General features: G+C 32.0%; 1 protein-coding gene across 1 annotated transcript in view; it reads right to left on the bottom strand.

The window, feature by feature from the left end:
• Positions 1–20220, bottom strand: part of LOC106074673 (uncharacterized) — a 114459-nt gene that overhangs the window by 27002 nt on the left and 67237 nt on the right. Inside the window, exons 30-41 of the mRNA XM_056019387.1 lie at positions 19793–19957; positions 19586–19681; positions 15748–15861; positions 13860–14105; positions 12593–12725; positions 9861–9991; positions 8519–8743; positions 8011–8250; positions 7531–7634; positions 7197–7393; positions 1178–1317; positions 13–114 (exon numbers count right to left, since the gene is read on the bottom strand). Of these exons, the coding sequence (XP_055875362.1) occupies positions 13–114; positions 1178–1317; positions 7197–7393; positions 7531–7634; positions 8011–8250; positions 8519–8743; positions 9861–9991; positions 12593–12725; positions 13860–14105; positions 15748–15861; positions 19586–19681; positions 19793–19957 (1893 nt within the window). The remainder of the gene's footprint in view (positions 1–12; positions 115–1177; positions 1318–7196; positions 7394–7530; positions 7635–8010; positions 8251–8518; positions 8744–9860; positions 9992–12592; positions 12726–13859; positions 14106–15747; positions 15862–19585; positions 19682–19792; positions 19958–20220) is intronic.

Below are 20220 nucleotides of genomic sequence, written 5' to 3'. Positions count from 1 at the left end.
AAATATACTCACCTTCAATACAGTCACAGTAAAAACCTGACTCCTTCAAATAACATTTTCCTCCATGACAAGGATCATCAGAACAAACATTCTTTGACAGTTCACAAGATTGACCTGGCATTGATTTCAGTTAATATTAAAATCATTAAAGAGAATAAACACACATTATACTCGTTTATAGAGATTTTTTTGTCTAAATGCACACAATCATTTTAAATAATATGTGAGTCATTACCTAAGTATTTAAAATGCTTAGTATTATTTCATGAATTCTAAGCTATTGACTACTCATATAAAAACATGACTTAGAACATTAACTCTTTAGACCAGTGAGGTCATTTAGCCTCTAAACACTAGAATTGTAATTTCATTTTATATGTAAAAAAACAGAAAAAAAAAAAAAGCTCAGCACTTAAAGGGCTAAAGTGTAATGTTTATGAAGTTATTACTGAATCACAAACAAATATAAATAAGAAACAACAAATAACAGATGTATTCAAAGTTATCATGCAAAATTATGATTAAGGTCTTCCAGTTAAATCTTACAAGAAAACTCTTGATTTAGTTTTGATAAACTTAACAATTGAATTGGTATATAAAAGTGCAAATAAAATTAATTAAACAAGTCTTTGTGACGTCAGCAATTATCCATTTGAAAGGTTGTCCTTAACTAATGTGATGTCTTTCTCTCCTTACACTTCAACCTATTTCTTCAAAGCTTTTTACTATCTGTCCATTCAGATTATTGATTCTCAAAAAAAAAAAAATGATTCCGTTGTGTGGTCCATGCTTTACTATCACAATGAATATAGTTATTACTGTTTTATTTGAGGTCAATACAAAAAAATAATAATAATAAAATGTGTAAATTATGTCACAGGTGTAGAATTTCCCGTTTGCCAAATTCATTTTGTCACAAAGAAAATTGGGTTAGGGAACTCATTTCCCAATAATAACACATTTAATGCATATTCCAACAATTCATGCACATTATAATAGTGTAAAAATATAATCAACTTTTGGTCAACTGCAGCAATAAAAGAGTTGGATAGAAAGAAATATATTAAATGGGGGTTTTCTATCAAACAAAAGCTGTAATAAATTTAAGAAGATTTTTTTTTTAAATCTTGTCTATGTAAATACTGTTAATGCATATTTTTATTTTACTTCCACCTACCAATATAATAGTCCTGACATTTACATTGAGCTGATCCACCAACAGGTTCACAACTACCATGTCTACAAGTGAAGTTTCCATAGTTCTCACATAATTCTTTTTTTAGTTCACAGGCATTACCATGGCTACCATCAAGACAACTTTGAAAGATAACACAGAAGACATTTTTTTAAGAAGGTTAAATCTCTGCATTTAAAAGTTGTCTTCAAGTTGGAAAAGTTGGAGTTGTGGAAAATTCCAAGCAGGAACAAATGCAAAATCATGTAATGAATTGGTCACATCTTATGAGCATCACTGAATGTAAACACATGTTTAACAAAAAATAAAAAACCTACAAAGTAGAGCCCATAACAGAAAAGATGACATCTGGATAAGAGGACAATAACTAAACCAGTGCAAGAAATTGAATTTAAACCCTTTCTAAGTAGAATGGAAAATTTGACAGAGTGATAGATCTATAATATGGACAACTACCATCACATGTATATGTGCAAACGTGTATGCCCTGCACAAATTACAAAATAAATAAAAACAAAAAGGCAGGATGGCTGCCTGGTCGTGCGGTTTGTGCGCTGGACTGTCGTTCGGATTTATTGACGGTCGAGGGTTCAAACCCTGCCTGCTCCCATCCCCCATCGTCCTGTGGGAGGTTTGGACTAGGAAGTAAACTATCTTCAACTCTGAAGGAACATCCGAAACATGTAAAACATTTACAAACATTTACAAAATCTGCACCCTTATATAATCTGCAGTTGAAAATTGTGACTTGCCATAAACAAATGGTAAATAAATTTGTATCTCATCAGGGTTCTGTCCCTCGAGACACAATTATGCTCTATATAGTAGTTGTTTCAACAAGTGATACATGGAGTGCAATACGAAAATATGAGCTTACAATTATGCATGTAGTATGTTGTTTTGTAGTATATTTGTTAGTAATGGCATTGTAACCCATGGATTAAAGTAAAAGTAAAGTTTCCCTTTTAGACCTTGCGATTCATGGGGCAAATGATGTTAAGGTCATCTATTTATATGGCCAACAGTTAATGATCAGGGTGCCATGTGACCAGCACAATGACCAACCGCCTTCACTTTCCCCAACTAAAGTCAGGTACCCATTAAAGTTAACCCATGGATTATATGCATGAAAATACAGTAATGAAGTCCAGCTCTTTAAAAAAGTAAGGCTTGTGAACAACATTAGTCCGATGCTGACAAATCTGTATCAAACTTGGATTCTCAGCAAAATTCAAGAGCAGAAGATAATTTATTGTGAAATGAGGAATAAACAAAGAATATCAGTCAAAATTTGAGTAAAGAAAGGAGTGGAACTGAATTTCAGATGTGTGAGCATCCAATGAGTCCAAAAAAATAATATTAGCTTTGTTGATAAAATTGATTTTTTGGGGTTGAGTTACAGTACATTACAGTTACATATTTTATATGGCTATAATAAGGCTTGTCTTCGAGTCCGAAGATCAGTAAAGAATGCAGTATTTCCTGTGTCTGCGCAGCCCCAATCATGATTAACATACTTTGCCACACCCAGGGCAAGCATAACCATTGTCCGCAGGTGGTCGATTTAGATTTTCTTTTCGCTGTCATTGACTGTTATCGACAGCGGATCTTCTTTTGGTCTCAAATGTGTATCCCGCAGCCTTTGTGAGTGACCTCCAGCTGTCTTGTTCTGAGGCCACATGCAACCAGGTGCTCTTTTCTATGTCAGCTAAGGCAAGTTGGCACCTAAGCTGGTCTTTGAAGCATTTCCGTGGGGCGTTATGTCAACCACCTTTTAGCTCACCAAAAAAGGAAGCCTTTGGCATACGTTCATACCCCATACGCGATACGTGCTGTTATAGGTTTAGAATGGAATCAGTATAATCAGGGATTTCCTTTTAGCGACTCGACTTTAAATAGAACTTTATTTGGATGGAAGTAATTCTGGGATACACGACAGTTGAAAAATGCACTCCTTTAGCTTAAAGCAAGACGTTGTGATTATTAGGAAGTATTGACATTGGACTGTGCCCCTTCTTTGTGTATTAAAGTATATTTCAAATTGAAAAGTCTTATCAAGTCATGTCATAGACTTATTATATGTTGTGCTTGTGATCGAAGAGCAAGGCCAGACTGTGAGTTAGTAATATTTTAGATCTACATCTACATTAACATCTAATAACAACACCACAACAGTGCCCTGCCCAGCGTAACTGTCGGACCATAAGAAGTCCCTCTGTACTGTCCATACCAGCGTTCACAAGGACATCACTGTTTGTAGTGCAGTCTCGCCACCATATGTCCGCTTTCACCAAAGGTGCTTATATAGCTATTACTAAATTTTAAATCACACAACAAGTAATCATTACAAAGTACATTCTATACAAAGGACCACCAATAATAATGCTGTGTGATTAGAAGCTAAAATGTATATTTACAAATTTAATTATTACTTGATAAATGTTTTTAAGAAATGTTTTTCCATAGCTTTAAAAGTTTGTAAAATGTTTTACATCTTTTGATTGTTCCTGCAGAGTTGAAAGTAAACTACTCTGTAGTCCAAACCTCCCACAGAATGATGGGCAGGGTATACCCAAGGAACTATTGAGAAAACCGCACAAAAATGTGAAATATATGTTGAAATATGATACATTGTTTATTCAAATTTTTAAATGAAAGGAAAAAAATAATAAGTTTCTGCATTCACATTCTATTAAATATCATATAGATCAGTGGTCTTCCTACTAGCCCCTTTTTTGTATATTTTCTTTTAAAAAATCCTCCAGTTACCCCCCCCCCCCCCCCCTAAGAAAAATACTAATAAGGAAGCGTGAGAAGGCAAATTTAAATAAAATGTCCTTTATTTTTTATTTACATGCTGTCAATAACAGATCGTTAATTGTTTAACTATTATACAAAAATAATGTCAAATAACTTGCAGTGGTTACACAAATTTATTTTTTTCCTGCAACTCAATTTGACCATCAGTAACAGATGTTTAAAAATTGTCACTTATAATTACATTTTTTAATTTATTACATCTTAGAAGCAAATAGTCTTTTCTTAATACAGCATTAATAGGTGAATAGCATATTAGTCATTAGGTCATTCATTTGTCAACAATCAAGTTATATGAGATTGTAAAACCCTTTAAAATAGATTTAATATCTAAATAAAATAGAAAATAATTTCATCAATGACAGTCAATTTCTTTCCCTAGAAGTCAGAGGTTGGTTTTATTCATTTGCTTTAGATGCCTACCATGTAAAACAAATATTTTTTTTTTAGCCTGCCTTAATTAAGTCAGCGCCAACCGATAATTTTTCCTGTTTCTCAAAAAAAAATCCAACATTGTATTAAAGAACTTAACGAATCCTTTTCAAAATCCAGATAACTTCAGTTTACAATAAGAGTTTAACATGTTGCTCATCGTTTGTTTCACACAACTGTTGAAAGATGAGCTTATTTTCAGCATGAGTTTCTATTTTATTTACAATTTTTATAATAGAAATGAAATTGTGGTCTAAAATTGTAACAAGATGTTGACTGTGTATTACAACTCACAAGGTGAATAGAGGATAGATCTGGATTTTCTTCATTCTATATTACTTATAAAACCTTTGTGACGTCCAACCATACACAGTGCCCCATATGTTGCAATTAGCTAATAACTACATAATTTTGAAAAAATATTTCATCACTAATAAAAAAATAAGTTTTCATGTGTTACAGATAAGTTTTTAACAATTTTAATTTAATTTTTACTCAATTTTCAAAGAACATCATAAGTTGTTTTGTCAATTTTTTTTTTTTTTGGGAGTTGGGGGAAAAAAAATGCAATTTTCTAAGAGGCCACTAAAACATATTTTGCTTTGCCTTTGTTTGTTTTTTTAAAGTATTCTTTGAATAGTAGAAAGTTTTTTAAATTGTTCATGAATATTGGTAAATTACTTTTTGGATATTACTATATTGTTACGAATCTCACTATCCAGGCTCTCTGCAAACTGCACCATACACCACCAACTTAAAGAACTTGACAAGTCAGGGCTCCAAAATAACGTAAAGGTTTAATGTCCATAAATAACAGCCAATACTGTACAATTGGCAGCACGTAGAACAGTACAAATAGCTCTGCGATAACAAATATCTCTCCGATACCACCGTTCCGCCGTATCAAGTCTTGCACTGGCCTCTCCGTCTCGTTCCGGGCTTGCACTGGGTTCAACAGTTCGGGACTGACTTCACACACTTGGGCTCGTTGTGTCGGACTCGATCACAGACCAAGATCAAGACGCCGTTCGTCTCAACTGTACTTGACAGTACTCCGCACTGAACCGTCGTAATGCTCCGTACAGAACCACACCGTTGAACTGTGCTGTAGTCGACCGTGTTCTGAACTCCTGTCGTGAACCCGCTTTCTGAACCCTCTGTCGTGAACCTTGCTGTATTGAGCCCCTTTTCTCAACCGTCTTGACTGCGTCGCCTCCGCTCTTATATAGGGTCCCTACTGGCCTTCTCGAACCGGACAGAACGCCGCTCGACGTTTCTAGGTGGTCAGATGACTACAACTCTCGTGACGCTCCTGAGCTCTGTTCACGACGTCGATCCTTCCCGGACCGCCGTCGATCCTTCCCGAACCGCCGTGTTGACACTCGTCTCGGCTGACAGTCGTAACTCGTCACGGTTGACCGCTCGTCTAGCGCTGGCCTGGGGCGATTTGCGTCGGCTGACTACACACACACCACTACCCCCATCTGTGCCACCACCAGGTTTATAACAATATGTTTGTGAAGCCAACTTGGTTTCCTAAGCTCATTTGAAAATATTGTCATTCAAAGTAGAACATTGAAATACTATTTATCTGGTGACAATTCAATAAAACTTTTGAAAAGATTTGTAAGTGCTCACTGGCAATTTTGCCTCATGTTTTCATTGTTAAAAAAAAATAAATAATTTTTCTAACGGAATGTTAGCTTTAGTGGGGTTTTTTTTAATTAACATTTACATATCAATATAATAATATACCTAAATAAAATAAACTATAATCTATAAAGTGTATTGCCAAGTTTGTTTATCAAATCACAAACGTTTACCAAACGCAGGAACTAAATACAATAGATACCCTCAGATAACAGTAACAGAGTAATAATTCAAACATAGAAAAATGGGATTCTCAAACTCAATTTCTAACATCGTTTCTGTTCTTAAATTAAAAGCAAGCTAACTATAATTTCTCTATATTTTGTTTCCCAGCATTAATTTTGAAGAAATTTTTTATTTTGTTTCAGTGCACCTCTATTTCTTCTTTCACCTCTACATCCCCTATTTATAACTAGCGCTGCCCATTGTGCCCAACACTCGTTACTGTCACGTCCCTAGTGACACCTCATTGTTTACAAAATGAGGACATTGTACCTATCTTAAATCAGGTCAGCGCACTCACACTTTAATGCCAGAAAGACGCCGATTAAAGCTTAGTTCAAGGCTACAGCAGGGAAACATAATTAACATAGGTTAAATTACAAAACCAATTAAAAGGAAAATTAAATGTAAACGGGTCAAGGAGTCAAGGATAGGTATTGAGATGTCACGGTTCTTTATTCTAAAGAAAGATGTAAAAGGTGGAGTGTTAGCTTGAGACAGGAGAGAGAGCTAGAAAGTTAGACTTAGAAGTCGATAGTTTTTAAAGTAAATATTTAGTCATTTTATTGAACATTTCACTGAATCCTGTTATATATATCTTTGTACATACATTTAAGTTCAAGTTTTAAATAATTAAAACTCAAGACAACATATCAGCACTTTGTTACTTCATTGATTATTAAAGTGTTTGAACTATATCAAGGCACCTCCGAACCCACATATGTCACAAGTTTATAGCATCAGGATCTTCAAGTCAAATAAACGTAATAAACACGTGACACTTACCACCCCTTTGGCTCCCAGCGCCTCCCCAAATTTCACAAATTTGCCCCACTGGAAGAAGACCACAGATATAGAGGAAAGTAATTTTCATACTTACTGGCAGTAAGTGTCATTGACCAGATTATAACAATGGGCATTGTTTTTACATGTATTGTTCTGACTGCAGTAATCTACTGATGTTTCACAGACTTGTCCAGTCCATCCAGAAGGACATAAACAGTTGTATCCATTAGATGTATTGGTACATGTACCACCATGAAGGCATGGATCATACAGTAAACATTCATTTTCAGTCTAAAAATTGTGTTTAGTAATAAAAACAAGAATTTAAAAAAAGGATTGCTTTATATTGTCATAAAAGTTAGTAAAAATAAACATGTTAGGCATATATGTGCTTGATAATAATTGACACGATAGTAATTGAAACTTACAGTTGTTTCATTACAAAAACACTGACAAAGCAATCTTTCTATCACAGTGAGGTGGCTGAAACTTTTACATTTCTCTACACATGACTGATTTACACAGCTGATATCTAAATTTAAAAATAAATATTTTTTATTTTAATCTTTACAATATAATATTTGAGATTTATTCAAAGGATACAAATAATTTTTCTTCACCAAAAATAAAATCTCTTTAATATAAAATCAAAGAGGATCAGGGAAGGGGTACAGCAAAGGTAAGAACAGAACAATTAAACAAAAAATTCTTATATTTCTCATAAACCCCCCTCCCTTTTTCTATCTATCTAATTGGTTTATATTTTATAGAGAATGGTATAATGTTAAAAAAAGTGACATTCCATGATTGAAAAACTAAGATTAGATAGTGTATTTCTATGTGTTTTGTTAAAGTTTCTTGCAATTAAATAAATAAAAAAAAAGGTCAATATGAAAAAGAATACTAACTTGAAGATGAGCACATGTGACAGAAATACTCTTTCATTGCACTTTGACAAACATCTATACTTTCACAAGTTGTTTCATTCTTCTCTGTTTCTACTTCAATCTGACACAAAGAACCTTCAAATCCATCAGTACAATTACAAGAATAACTGCCATATTCATAGAGGCATGTTCCTCCATTAATGCAAGGGGATGACAGACAAAAATCAATAGCTTTGCATGCTGGGTTTTTGCCATTGTAAGCTGAAAAAGATTAATTTTTTCTAATGTTGTTAATAAAAAGTTCATAGAAAAACTATAAACATTTTCTTTATAAAGTTATAATTTTACAAAGAAAACTTAACAATAAAAACTAAAAATCTGTAGATCTATTATATGTACAAAAAAGGGATTCGTTCAATGATACATAATCATTTATACACTTAATATTTGAAATAGTCGCATAAATTATGGTATTTATGATAACCTATTCATCAAAATTATTTTTCATTGATCTGAATGCATGACATACTTAGGTTATATTTCTCTCCACATGCACATTCATGGTTTAGATTTGTATAATCTTCAATGCAAAATCCACCATCATTTTCCATACAACTATTTCTGTCACACAAATTAGGACGTAGTTGACAATGGTTTCCTTGGAATCCATCTTTACAGGAACAAGTGTAATTATTAATGTTGTCAAGGCAGGTACCATTATACAAACATCCATGGGGGTTCAATTCACAATCATCTGAATATAGAATGATTACATTAGTATATTTAAATATCAGGTTCATTAAGTTAAAAAAAACAAAACAAAGAAAACAAAACAAGGAAGATATTAATCAAACTATAAAGCCCCTTTGTAGACACTGCGCCCACCCATATGAAACCATAAACAATATCTTCTTTTTGTGCACCTCCCTAATCCATCTTAGGCAGGCCCTACTACCACTTCAGCACAACATAACTAATATTCTGTACGGCACTGCTGAAAAACTGAAGAAAACAGCACACTATTTTTCTTTGGCACAGTCTGCACAAGAGCTTACAGCATAGAAGCAAAAAAGCTGGCTAGAAGAAGAAGAAAATATAAAACAAGCAAATAAAAAATGCTAATTTTGATATGTTTAATCATTTTTCTGGTAATTGTAACCAACCATTAGTGACACATCTACATCATTGTATTGAGAGCAGGGGGAAACTGGAGAAAGAAATGGCAGAATAAAATTCCAAAGAGAAAAAGTGGAAACAAAATAGAAAAGGAATTGTAACCCTTCAAATACATGTAGCGAGTTAAGCAATTTTTTTTTAAATTTTACTGCAGGTTTTAAGTATTTTTGCTTTGTTTGCCAGGATAAATTCTATTTGAATTTAGTTAATATATAAGACTTAGAGTGACAGAGAAAATGTTCTTATAGAGTTAAAAAAGAGATATAAAAATATTCTTAAATATTTAAAAAAAAAAAAGAACACAATAAGAGTGATAAAAGAATGATATCAAGAACATTGTTCTCTAGACCTCTCATTTTATACCTCTTATCAAAAAAAGACAAGATTTTAAGAGTATCAGCCTGTATCCATAAACAGAACTATGTCAAAGATTTTATTTCTGTTATCAATACCTTTCTTTGGTTGATAAAAAAAACTGAAGAGGAAAGGAAGTATATGGTAATGTAGAGAGTAAAACATTAAGAGAACCTGACACTTTTTGTGTAGTCAAGAAAATAAAAAATGAAATGACTTCATTGACACCTTGTTATCAAATAAAAAACAATACAAAGTAAAAACAAAACAAAACATCGATCTAAAAGTCTCAAGACATCTTCATGCTGTGTTACTATAAAAAAAAAAAGTTCTTGTTTTACCAATGATTTCAGAACAGTTAAGGCCAGTATATCCAGGATTGCAGATGCATAAATAGCGAATATTTTCATATGACAGACAAGTTCCATGACCACATGAATATGAACTGCAAAGATTTTCTATTTTGTTACACCTAGTGACAAAAAACAATATTGACATAAAACATATGATTAGAAAATAGATAATAAAAAGTAAATTTTAAACCAAATATTTATAATTAGTGACTATATAAAAACACAAAAACAATAAACTAGGCTATTTAGTCATATAAACATAAGATAAAATGTAAACAATAGTGCTCAAATAACTAATTTAACTAGCAAAATTGTCAAAAAGAACTATACACTAACGAGAAAATTATAGAAATTTATAAAATTTAAATAAAACAAAAAATCAAATAAACTTAACAGGCAGATCGTCCTTCAAGCCATTATATTTTAACAAAAGATCCCATGATAAATGAAAAAAAATGTGGGAAACAAATTTATAACACTGAAGCTAGGAGACATTATATTTCTCAGTAACCCAATCAAAAGGCTATAAAATTGATAAACTCATACAGTGGCATGTGGAGGAGGCTTCAGACATTGCCAGTGAAAAATCTTACTGGAGACAGCGTGCCGCCCAGTGCGCCGAATGGCGCGGGAGGACCTAAGTCTAAGAAACAGTATCGTAACTTGGGATTTGGGGGCCCGGGGGGCTTGACCTCTTTAAGAGCCCCTGCACTTTGACATTCGACATCATTACATGATACAATGGTGTAATATTTATTATAAAAACAAATTTCAGAAACTCATTTGGGGGATCCCCTCAAGTGGGGGCCCCGGATGATTTTCAAATTAGGACCCCCACCCTAGTAATGGCACTGTACTGTACTGTACTCATATAAAACCTAGCAATGTGTCACGAGTCGAGTCTGTGACCTATTTTGACCAATTTCTAGAAGCGAGTTCAAACCAGTGCAAGTGTTCAGCGTAAACAAGTTAATTTTAGGTATCCAATCAAAGAAAGAGGTTAAGGGAAAAAAATAGCACACGTCAGCTTCTAGAAGGTCAAAGTTACTAAAATAATTATCTGAGAAGGTTCCATGATTCTGGAATGTACGATCAAAGAAAGTATAAATTAGGGGAAAGTCAGTTAGATGGGGTCCTCGCATAGTAGTAGTTCTTGTAGAGCGATGGTCCTCGCTCAGTCCTCGATTAGTTATGAGTTTTGTGATATTAGCGGGTCCATTAGTTAAAGTTTTATTAGTTGGAGCTGAAGTTATACTAAGTGAAGTTTTATGTATCTTTAAGTTTTATTTATGAAGTATCAAGTCAAGTTGTTATTGAATTGAGAAGTTAATTTGATGTGAAAGTTGAAGAAGTATTATTAAAGAAGTTTTAAGAAAATACAGAGAGATGTTTCTTTCTTCACTTCATATGAATTTATCAACTTATTAATACAATCCTTCGACCAATCATCACATTTATGGCACTTTCGATAAATAAGGCAAGGCATCGATGAATACATGCATCAAACAATAAAGGCGACATCGAAGAATAAATACGTCACATATATGGCACCTCTGACAAAGAGCTTCGAAGAGTAAATGCATCACACAATGATAAAACAAGGTTACAATGACAGTTTGTGTTGAAACACAAACTCAAAATCAGCCCCCGAAGTGGTCCACGCAGGCAGGTAAAAAGGTAGGTTTCAATATTTTCAGAAAGAATATCAGAATGAAATTCTATCAAAGGCAAATTACAGAGAAGAATGGAGAAAGAAGGTTGACAGATCTTGTGTGGTGCCCCAATAGTCCAGCAGATGAATGGATAGGTGAAAGTGAAGGTGAAGCTAGATGTGAACCTGGCCTAACTGATTTCATACAATGATTATCTTATTGATCTAATTGTTTTGTATAGGGGCAATCTCTTATTCAAAGCCTCATTAAAAAAACAGCATTTCTTTAAAAAAAAATCCTTAGTTAGGTGTCTTATAACTGTGGTATTACCCTGCAGTTCACGAGATAATATGAAAAACTACTTATTAATTTGTGTTTTAAATTATGTTCCACTTATATGCATATTAAATAGATTTTTTCTCTTTGAAAAAATAGTAACTAAATAGCCTACTGTGTTTGTTACTATTAATAGTGAATAGTTGTTAAAATGGTGTATTTTTATAAAAAAAACTGCTTGCATAGTTGACTTTAAAAATTAAATTTTTCCCTTTCAGAAAAGAAAAAAAGTAGCCGTTGCATCAGAACTTTGAAAGGTCTAAAATATCATGATGTCGGATTTTCAATATCTTTTCTAGTTTCCGAGATCTAAATGGATGGAAAGATGGAAAGATGGACTGACAGACAGTTATTCCACACAAAACTAATAGCATCTTTACCTTTCGGGGTCGCTAAAAATTGGAAATATATATGCAATAATTTTGCTTACAATTAGCTTTAAAAAAAACTATATAAAAACAACATCTCAATTAGATAAAACGTAATAATAATAGGCTAATGATGAATCAGACCCTCATAAAGTTTTTAAAAAATAACATTAAGTGCCACCTTTCTTCAACATGGAAAATCAGAATCCTATAAAATAAAAAAAAATATTGAATAATCAACATCACTAACAAACTTATATTCATTCTGAAAATATTTACAAGTCCTTTTTTTAAAAAAAGGATTTTATTTATTTCAAACATACAATATTTAAGTATGTCTCTCGTCTATGAAATAAAAACTTACTTTTCATCATAATTTCCCAATGGACAAGCACACTTTGTACTATTAACCATGTCAGTGCAGACACCATCTCCAGAACAAACATTTTCTTCACAATCATTTATGAGATCTATTTCACAGTAGTCACCACCAAATACTGAAATATTATTTGAACTATAAGGTTAGACTAGGATACAAGTATAACCTACATAAACAGATGAAATAAAAATGACAAGTAAAGCTATAATATATTTTACTATGATTTCCTCTATCACACTGACTGTTATCACAGATTTACAAATAAGAGTGAATATGTAAGAATTCTAGTTATTATTTAAACTTGCTGTTACACGTTTTGGAGAATCAGAACTGAATACTTTTCAAACTTGATTATTTAATAAGGTTATAATCAATGAAGATGTTTTAACAATATTGTGCTGAAATTCATACTTTTTTCTTTCATAGATTTGTTAGAGATATGTATGAACAACCTTGCTTTAAACAATGAAGTGTAAATGCTTCAAAATACTCTTTAAACTAATAAATGTGATGCAGGAAAAGGAAATGATGTGAAGAAATCATTAACTACTGGAAGAGCCTCATTCTGAACGAGACCCTCAGAATGGTTGAAAACAGAAAGGAATAAAAAGATTTGACAGGCAACACTTGTATTGACCAACCAATTAAACAAGCAAAAGAAAAAGATGATTTAACTAGATAGTAAACATAAAAGAATATACAGATAAAGAATATTTTTTTTAACTGTAACTGTAATTCCACCCTGCAATTTACCATCTACAGAATGCAAAGATGCACACTATTTAGTGCACTATAAGAGACTGAACTAATATGGAATATTTTGAGTGTCAACCCTATGGTAGTGGAGATGGTGGATAAAAAGAACACTAATTGTTGAAGGCGGACTATTTTGTAGGTTTGTGTTTTCATCTTTTTAGTTTCATTGAATCAATAAACATCGTTATCATTTCTAGCTTTCTTTCATTGAGTTGCTGTCCCTAGAATTATTATATGGACATTTTTCATACTTTTTGTAACTACATTCTTTATAAAGCATGGTTACTTAACATTTCATCCATTAGCATGAAATTAAAATATTATATATGTTGCAAATTCTCAAAAAGAATCACAGAAAAAGGCTCATTTCAAAATAATAGAAGAAAGTCTATAACAAAATTTAAAATTTTCAGATTTTCAATATAAATTTTTATAATATTGCAAAGTTTTATTGTATATTTATTTGCTGCAAAATATGAACACAAAAATAACTTACTAGCATTAACTGAGCAATTTTTCTTGTATGAATCATGTTCATTCTCAATTGTGTCATAAATCAATTCTTTGTAAGTCAGACAGTAGGTCTCTGAGCTATTTGTAAACATATAAGCTAAACAACTGTCATCACGCAAACAAAGTTTATAGCATTCTGTTGTAGAATTAAGCTGCAAATAGTTTATGATATAAGTTGCATTTTTTATGTACTTTAGCATAGGATCTTTCACAAATGTGCAGTTTTGGCCTGAAATAATTAAAATAAAAGTGTATGTTACATCCAATAAAATAATATTTTGATAAAAAATTATGTTTTGCTCCTCTATAAAAATGTCAATCTATATGTCTACAAACAACCATACTTTATTTTGTCCATTTATTTTGACTGGGGTCTTCATATATTCTACTTATTTTGTAATTCTTATGTGAGAAAGGTTGATGGCTTAAACTGCTCTGTTTATTTTTATAACTCATTTCCTTCCTTAGGCATCACTATCGAAGCTGTTCTTAATTTAAACTACCTATTAAATCTAGATAGTGACATCTAGATTGGCAGCAATGATCATTATGGAATGGTGGCAAACCATAATGTGAGCCATTATCAAGTTTTGATTATTATTATTATTGTTGTTTTTTTATTATCTATGTTAAAACATTTTTATCTATTTATTTATTGAAATTAAATTAATAAAAAAATGTAAATATAATTTTAAAATCTACTGTAAAATTTACTGCAATTTCAAGCAACTTATTAATTACTTTGGCTCAAAACTGACAAGATATTGTTTAAAAATAGATATACAAGTTCACACTTCAAATAATAGTACAACTATAAGAACTCTATGAAATATTACACTAATTCATGTAGTTGGACACATTATCTCAACTTTGCAAAGATATCATGTTGATGTATAATAGTCTTTATAACAAATACATTTCTTCTATACTGCTTATGAATTTTACTCCATTGTTAATAATTAAAAATTAATAATTTTTGTTTTGTAAGAACTTTTCACAAAAAAAGAAGATAGCTGATACATTGTGTAGTCTTTAGTCTTATCTTATATTTCTTACATATTACAGATGTTACTTTTAAAAAGAAGATAATTACATCCTAGACATTTCATGTTTCAATCTAGTCATGCATGTTGACTTAAACTCTGCTAAGTCGGTTTTCCTGGCTGATTCAGGCAACCCATTCCATTCTCTAATGGCACTAGGTAAGAGGAAACATTTGTACAAATTTGTTCTAGAATTAGGTTTTGTTTTTCTATTTGTAAATTACTTGTTGGTTAATGTCTTTTTCTGATAAGAATGTTTGTTGAAAGTTTAATGCAGCTTGCATTTGTTCCAAAGTAAGATTTTTCTTTTGGGTTTTATATTGGTTACTGGTTTCATTTGACTGTGTATTTTAATGATATCATGGTTAGATAGTCCAGAAATTATTTCATAATTTACCACTAATCAAGGTCTGTTAGAAATAGATCTAATATGTTTAGTCTAAATGTTTTTTTAATAATTTGATCTAAATTAAAATTTTGTAATGTTTCTATGAATAATTCATTAATATCTTTAAGGTTTTGATGGTGGTCTATGCTTAATGATTTTCAATTAATATCACGGAGCTTGAAGTCCCCCATAATCCAAAAAAACTGCCTTTTAAAATTTTTCTTTAAGTCAGAAAAGTTGATTGCATAATTCCTGCATATACTCTAAGCTAGAAACAATAATGCATTCAAACAATGAATTTTTTTTAAATTTAAACTTATAATAATCAAGCACTATCTTTTTTTCTTTCTAGCAATTAATACTTCATATAATCAATAAATAAACATATTATCTAATCTGCCAGTAGAAACTTAAAAGAAAAAAAAAAGACTTTTTCTTACCAGTTTTACATTCGCAGGTAACACTGGAGCCATTATTTGTACATGTCCCTTCATTATAACATGGCTTTGCCAAACAAAAGTCACAGGTTTGGTCACATCTGTCTCCATAATAACCTTGGCAAATATTCATAAGCACAAAAAGTCAAATAAATAAATATAGTGCTTCTACCATAGATCTATATTAATAAATAAATTAAAGGTGCCTTCACTTCATGATGGGCAGATGCTGGCAAAACTAAATTACAAATAACTATGTTCTGCTGGAGGCCAGTATGGACAGTATAAAAGCACTAATTACAATTCGAGGGCTGTGCTGGGTCAGACACCTATACTGCATGGGAGATGAATGCATGCCAAAAAATGATCTTCTTTGGCGAGCTTAAAGGAGGATGGCGTAACAGAGGTGCATCCCTAAGTGTTATTAAGATCAACTTAAGCGCCATTTCACCCTCACTGGCAAAGAGGACAGTAGCTGGCAGCAGATGACTTCCGAAAGAGACGGAAAGCTTCAACAAAGGCTGCGGGACAAACATTTGAGACTCAAAGAAAAGTCATTATTGAAAACTTGAACTGCCAGTGGACAACTGCTTTTTTCTGCACGAGATGCAGGAAAATATGCAGGTCATTACAAAATACATTGAAGAGTTGTTTGAATGATTTTGCTGATGAAGAATACTGCATGCTTGCAGTTACAAATCAAATTCTCAAATATTTTGAAGATTCTTGACTCATACTACTTATTAATCTGAAAACAAATTTAGCAGTGAAATAAGACTTTGTTGAACTTTCCTCAATACATAATTCATATGAATGATAAAATTGCTCTGTTAACATTTAACAGAACTAAGAAAATTTCCCTGTAGTTATGCCTATCAGATACTGATACAAGGAAGCATTTTCACCCATAAAAATGATCTAAAGCAAACGAGGTCACAAAATTAACTCTTAATATTACAAATTTAGTGAAAGCAAAGCAAATTTCAGTAATTCACTAGATCTAGTTATAAATATATATATATACTTCCAAGACGGAAGTTGCAGCTGCAATCATCGCTGACATAGTGCATGAGTTTCAGACAAGGTCACCGGACGCACCAGTAGTTATACTAGGTGATTTTAATAAATGCAACTTGAAGGTTGATCTACCCAACTTCTATCAACACATCTAATGTCCGACGAGAGAACAGAACTTTGGACTTATGTTACTGTAATATCAAGGAGCATTCACATCTCGTGAAAAGCCACCACTAGGATCATCGGACCACAAAACAGTACAACTGCTGCCTAATTACTGCACAAAACTTAAAGATGGCAAAGTCATTCAAAAAAACGTACAAGAGTGGACTCAAGACAACATTCTTATTCTACAGGGTTGTCTAGACTGCACGGACTGGAAATTGTTTAAAGAGACCACTTCAAATCTGGGAGAATGGGTCGACGCAGTGACAAATTACATCAAATTGAAAACATGTGTATCAGTTATAAGATTACATCAAATTGAAAACATGTGTATCAGTTCTAAGAGCATCAAGATATACCCCAACAATAAACCATCGGTCACTGCAAAAATAAAACGGGAAATCATCAAAAAGAGAAGAGCATATATGAGTGGCGATAGACAGGAAAGGAAAAGAGCTCAATGAAATTTCAACATCGTTCTTGAGGAAGGTAGGAGAAAGTACCGCACCAAGCTGGAAGACTCAATTAAGTGACTAGAGACAGGTGTGGGGTATCATGAACAAGAAGCACAAGTCAAAAGTAAAAGTAATCTTGCTACAAGAGATGACAAAACATTATCTAACGAGCTAAATGATTTCTATTGCAGAAGGTTGATGGTAGAGAAGATCGTAACAATATTGTTTCCGTAGCTGGAGAGACTATTGAAATAGTGCAAACTTTTAAATACCTTGGTACTATCCTAGACAATAAACTAAATTTCACTGCAAATACTGATTATATCAGCAAAAAAGGGCAGCAAAGATTACGATTACTGAGAAAACTGTCCTCGTTTAATGTTAGTGAAAATGCCTTGGCTATGTTTTATCACGCTCACATTTGCAATATTTTAAGTTTTAGTATCACTGCCTGGTATGGCAATCTGAGTATTAAAAATAAAAATAAACTTTATAGAATCCTAAATGATGCTGGTAAAATCATTGGCGAAAAACAAACCCCATTTGGGCAGCTGTTTGAGACAAACATCTAAAATAAAACTAAAAAGATTCTAGGAATAAAAAATCCCCCTTTGTGTCAGTATTTTGTGATTTTACCATCACAAAAGAGATACAAGACACCGATAGCAAAGACAAACAAACACAAACACTCTTTTGTTCCCCTGGCAATCAAATCATTGAATAGAAACAATCTGATATAAACTTTTCGCATGTAAATTATGAATGAGTCTGGTGTGAATGTACATTTTGGTTTGTTATAGTTCTAAATTATAATGTTTTTTGTTTGGTGTAATGCAAAAATTGTAAGACAAATTTCCGTATGGACAATAAAAGATTATTATTATGGTTCCCGGTCATTTCATCCCCGGTCACTTCATCCCCGGTCATTTCATCCCCTGGTCACTTCATCCCCGGTCATTTCATCCCCTGGTCACTTCATCCCCGGTCATTTCATCCCCTGATATTTTCATCATCTGATCATTTTTATCTAACAAATTGTAATTTAAAAAATCATGAAATGAGCAATATTTAATGTATTCATTTTTTATTTAAATGACAAAATTGTAACACATTAATGTTTAAAAGGAATTAAAGCAAAACTTATATTTTCGACATGATATCCCGAGGATGGGTGAACTCCGCCTTTATTAGAAAAAAATAAAACCTTATTTCTAGGCTAAAAATGACGTGCCCTTTTTCAAGAAAGAGCGATTGAAAAATAAAATAAAGTGAAACATGGTCGTACTTTCACCACACCTTGGCCTTTGATGATAAGTTATCAGCGGCACAGTCAAAATTATTGTAATCGCACTTCTATCTCTCAAAAGATTCCCACTACTTGCACCACACCTTGGCCTTTGATGATAAATTATAAGCGGCATGATCATAATTATTGTAATCGCACTTCTATCTCTCAAAGATTTCCTCTACTTGCACCACACCTTGGCCTTTGATGATAAGTTATCAGTGGCATGATCATAATTATTCTAATCGCACTTCTATCTCTCAAATGATTTTTTACTAATTCCACCAAACTTGGCCTTCGATCCGGATAATATTATGATATTATAACCCCCACATCCAATAGAAGCACTATAGCTAAGTACACACCCAGATTTATAATATAAAATAAGATTTCTCATTAAGAAAACAAAGTGGAAGAGGAAACACTATAAACGCATTAGTAACAAGTCATAAAATGTCAAAAAGCATTCTACAGAATCAAATTTATATATAAAATATTTAATTGGGGATGAAGTGACCAGGGGATGAAGTGACCGGTCACCATTATAATATATATATATATATATATATATATATATATATATATATATATATATATATATATATATATATAGATAGATAGATAGATAGATAGATAGATAGATAGATATAATATTATGTAAATAATGTTTGCTTAGAATAAATTTACCTTCTTTACAAATGCAGACATTTCTATGATCTTTTATTAAACATTGTTTAAATGAAATGATCGGGGATGAAGTGACCGGGGATGAAGTGACCGGGGATGAAATGACCGGTCACCATTATAATATATATATATATATATATATATATATATATATATATATAGATAGATAGATAGATAGATAGATAGATAGATATAATATTATGTAAATAATGTTTGCTTAGAATAAATTTACCTTCTTTACAAATGCAGACATTTCTATGATCTTTTATTAAACATTGTGTATTTGAAATAGTGCCATCTACTGAGCATGAACAATTTGCAGAAGAATCTATATCAACAGATTAGAAAAGTATTTGAACCATAAATGTTTAAAGACAATTTTTTTTTAATATTAAAAATAATGTTTGTCAAAACAATGTTATTGTAAATGTATATTTACCGTTGATGCAAGTAACTACACTAGTTGATCCTTTAAGTAAGGTATAGGAATCATCTGGACATTCTGTGCAGGTTTTACTAGAGTTGTTTTCACTATAATAATGCACAGGACAAAGTTGGCAAGGCTCATAACCTGTACTTGAATAGTGACCTGCTTTACAAGGAGCTGTAAATTAAAATCAAAACAAGATATGACTATAATAATGTATACAATTTTATTGTCTCAAAATGATTAAGCTTAATATTTTATTGATTTTTACTTAACAATATAATTCTTCATGCTACTAACATTTATATGCTATTTGAGAAGAATGGAAGTCAGCAACATTGTTTAAAGTTAATTGTGATAATGTGTCAATACAGTAAAACAAAATATTAAAATACAAGAAGGGGACAAATAAAATACTTTACTTTCAATTATTTTAGAAT

Source organism: Biomphalaria glabrata, chromosome 2, assembly GCF_947242115.1.
Source record: "Biomphalaria glabrata chromosome 2, xgBioGlab47.1, whole genome shotgun sequence".
Classification (NCBI taxonomy): Eukaryota; Metazoa; Mollusca; class Gastropoda; family Planorbidae; genus Biomphalaria; species Biomphalaria glabrata.
The sequence above is the reverse complement of the archived record's forward strand: the minus strand, read 5'-3'. Positions and strand labels throughout refer to the sequence as shown.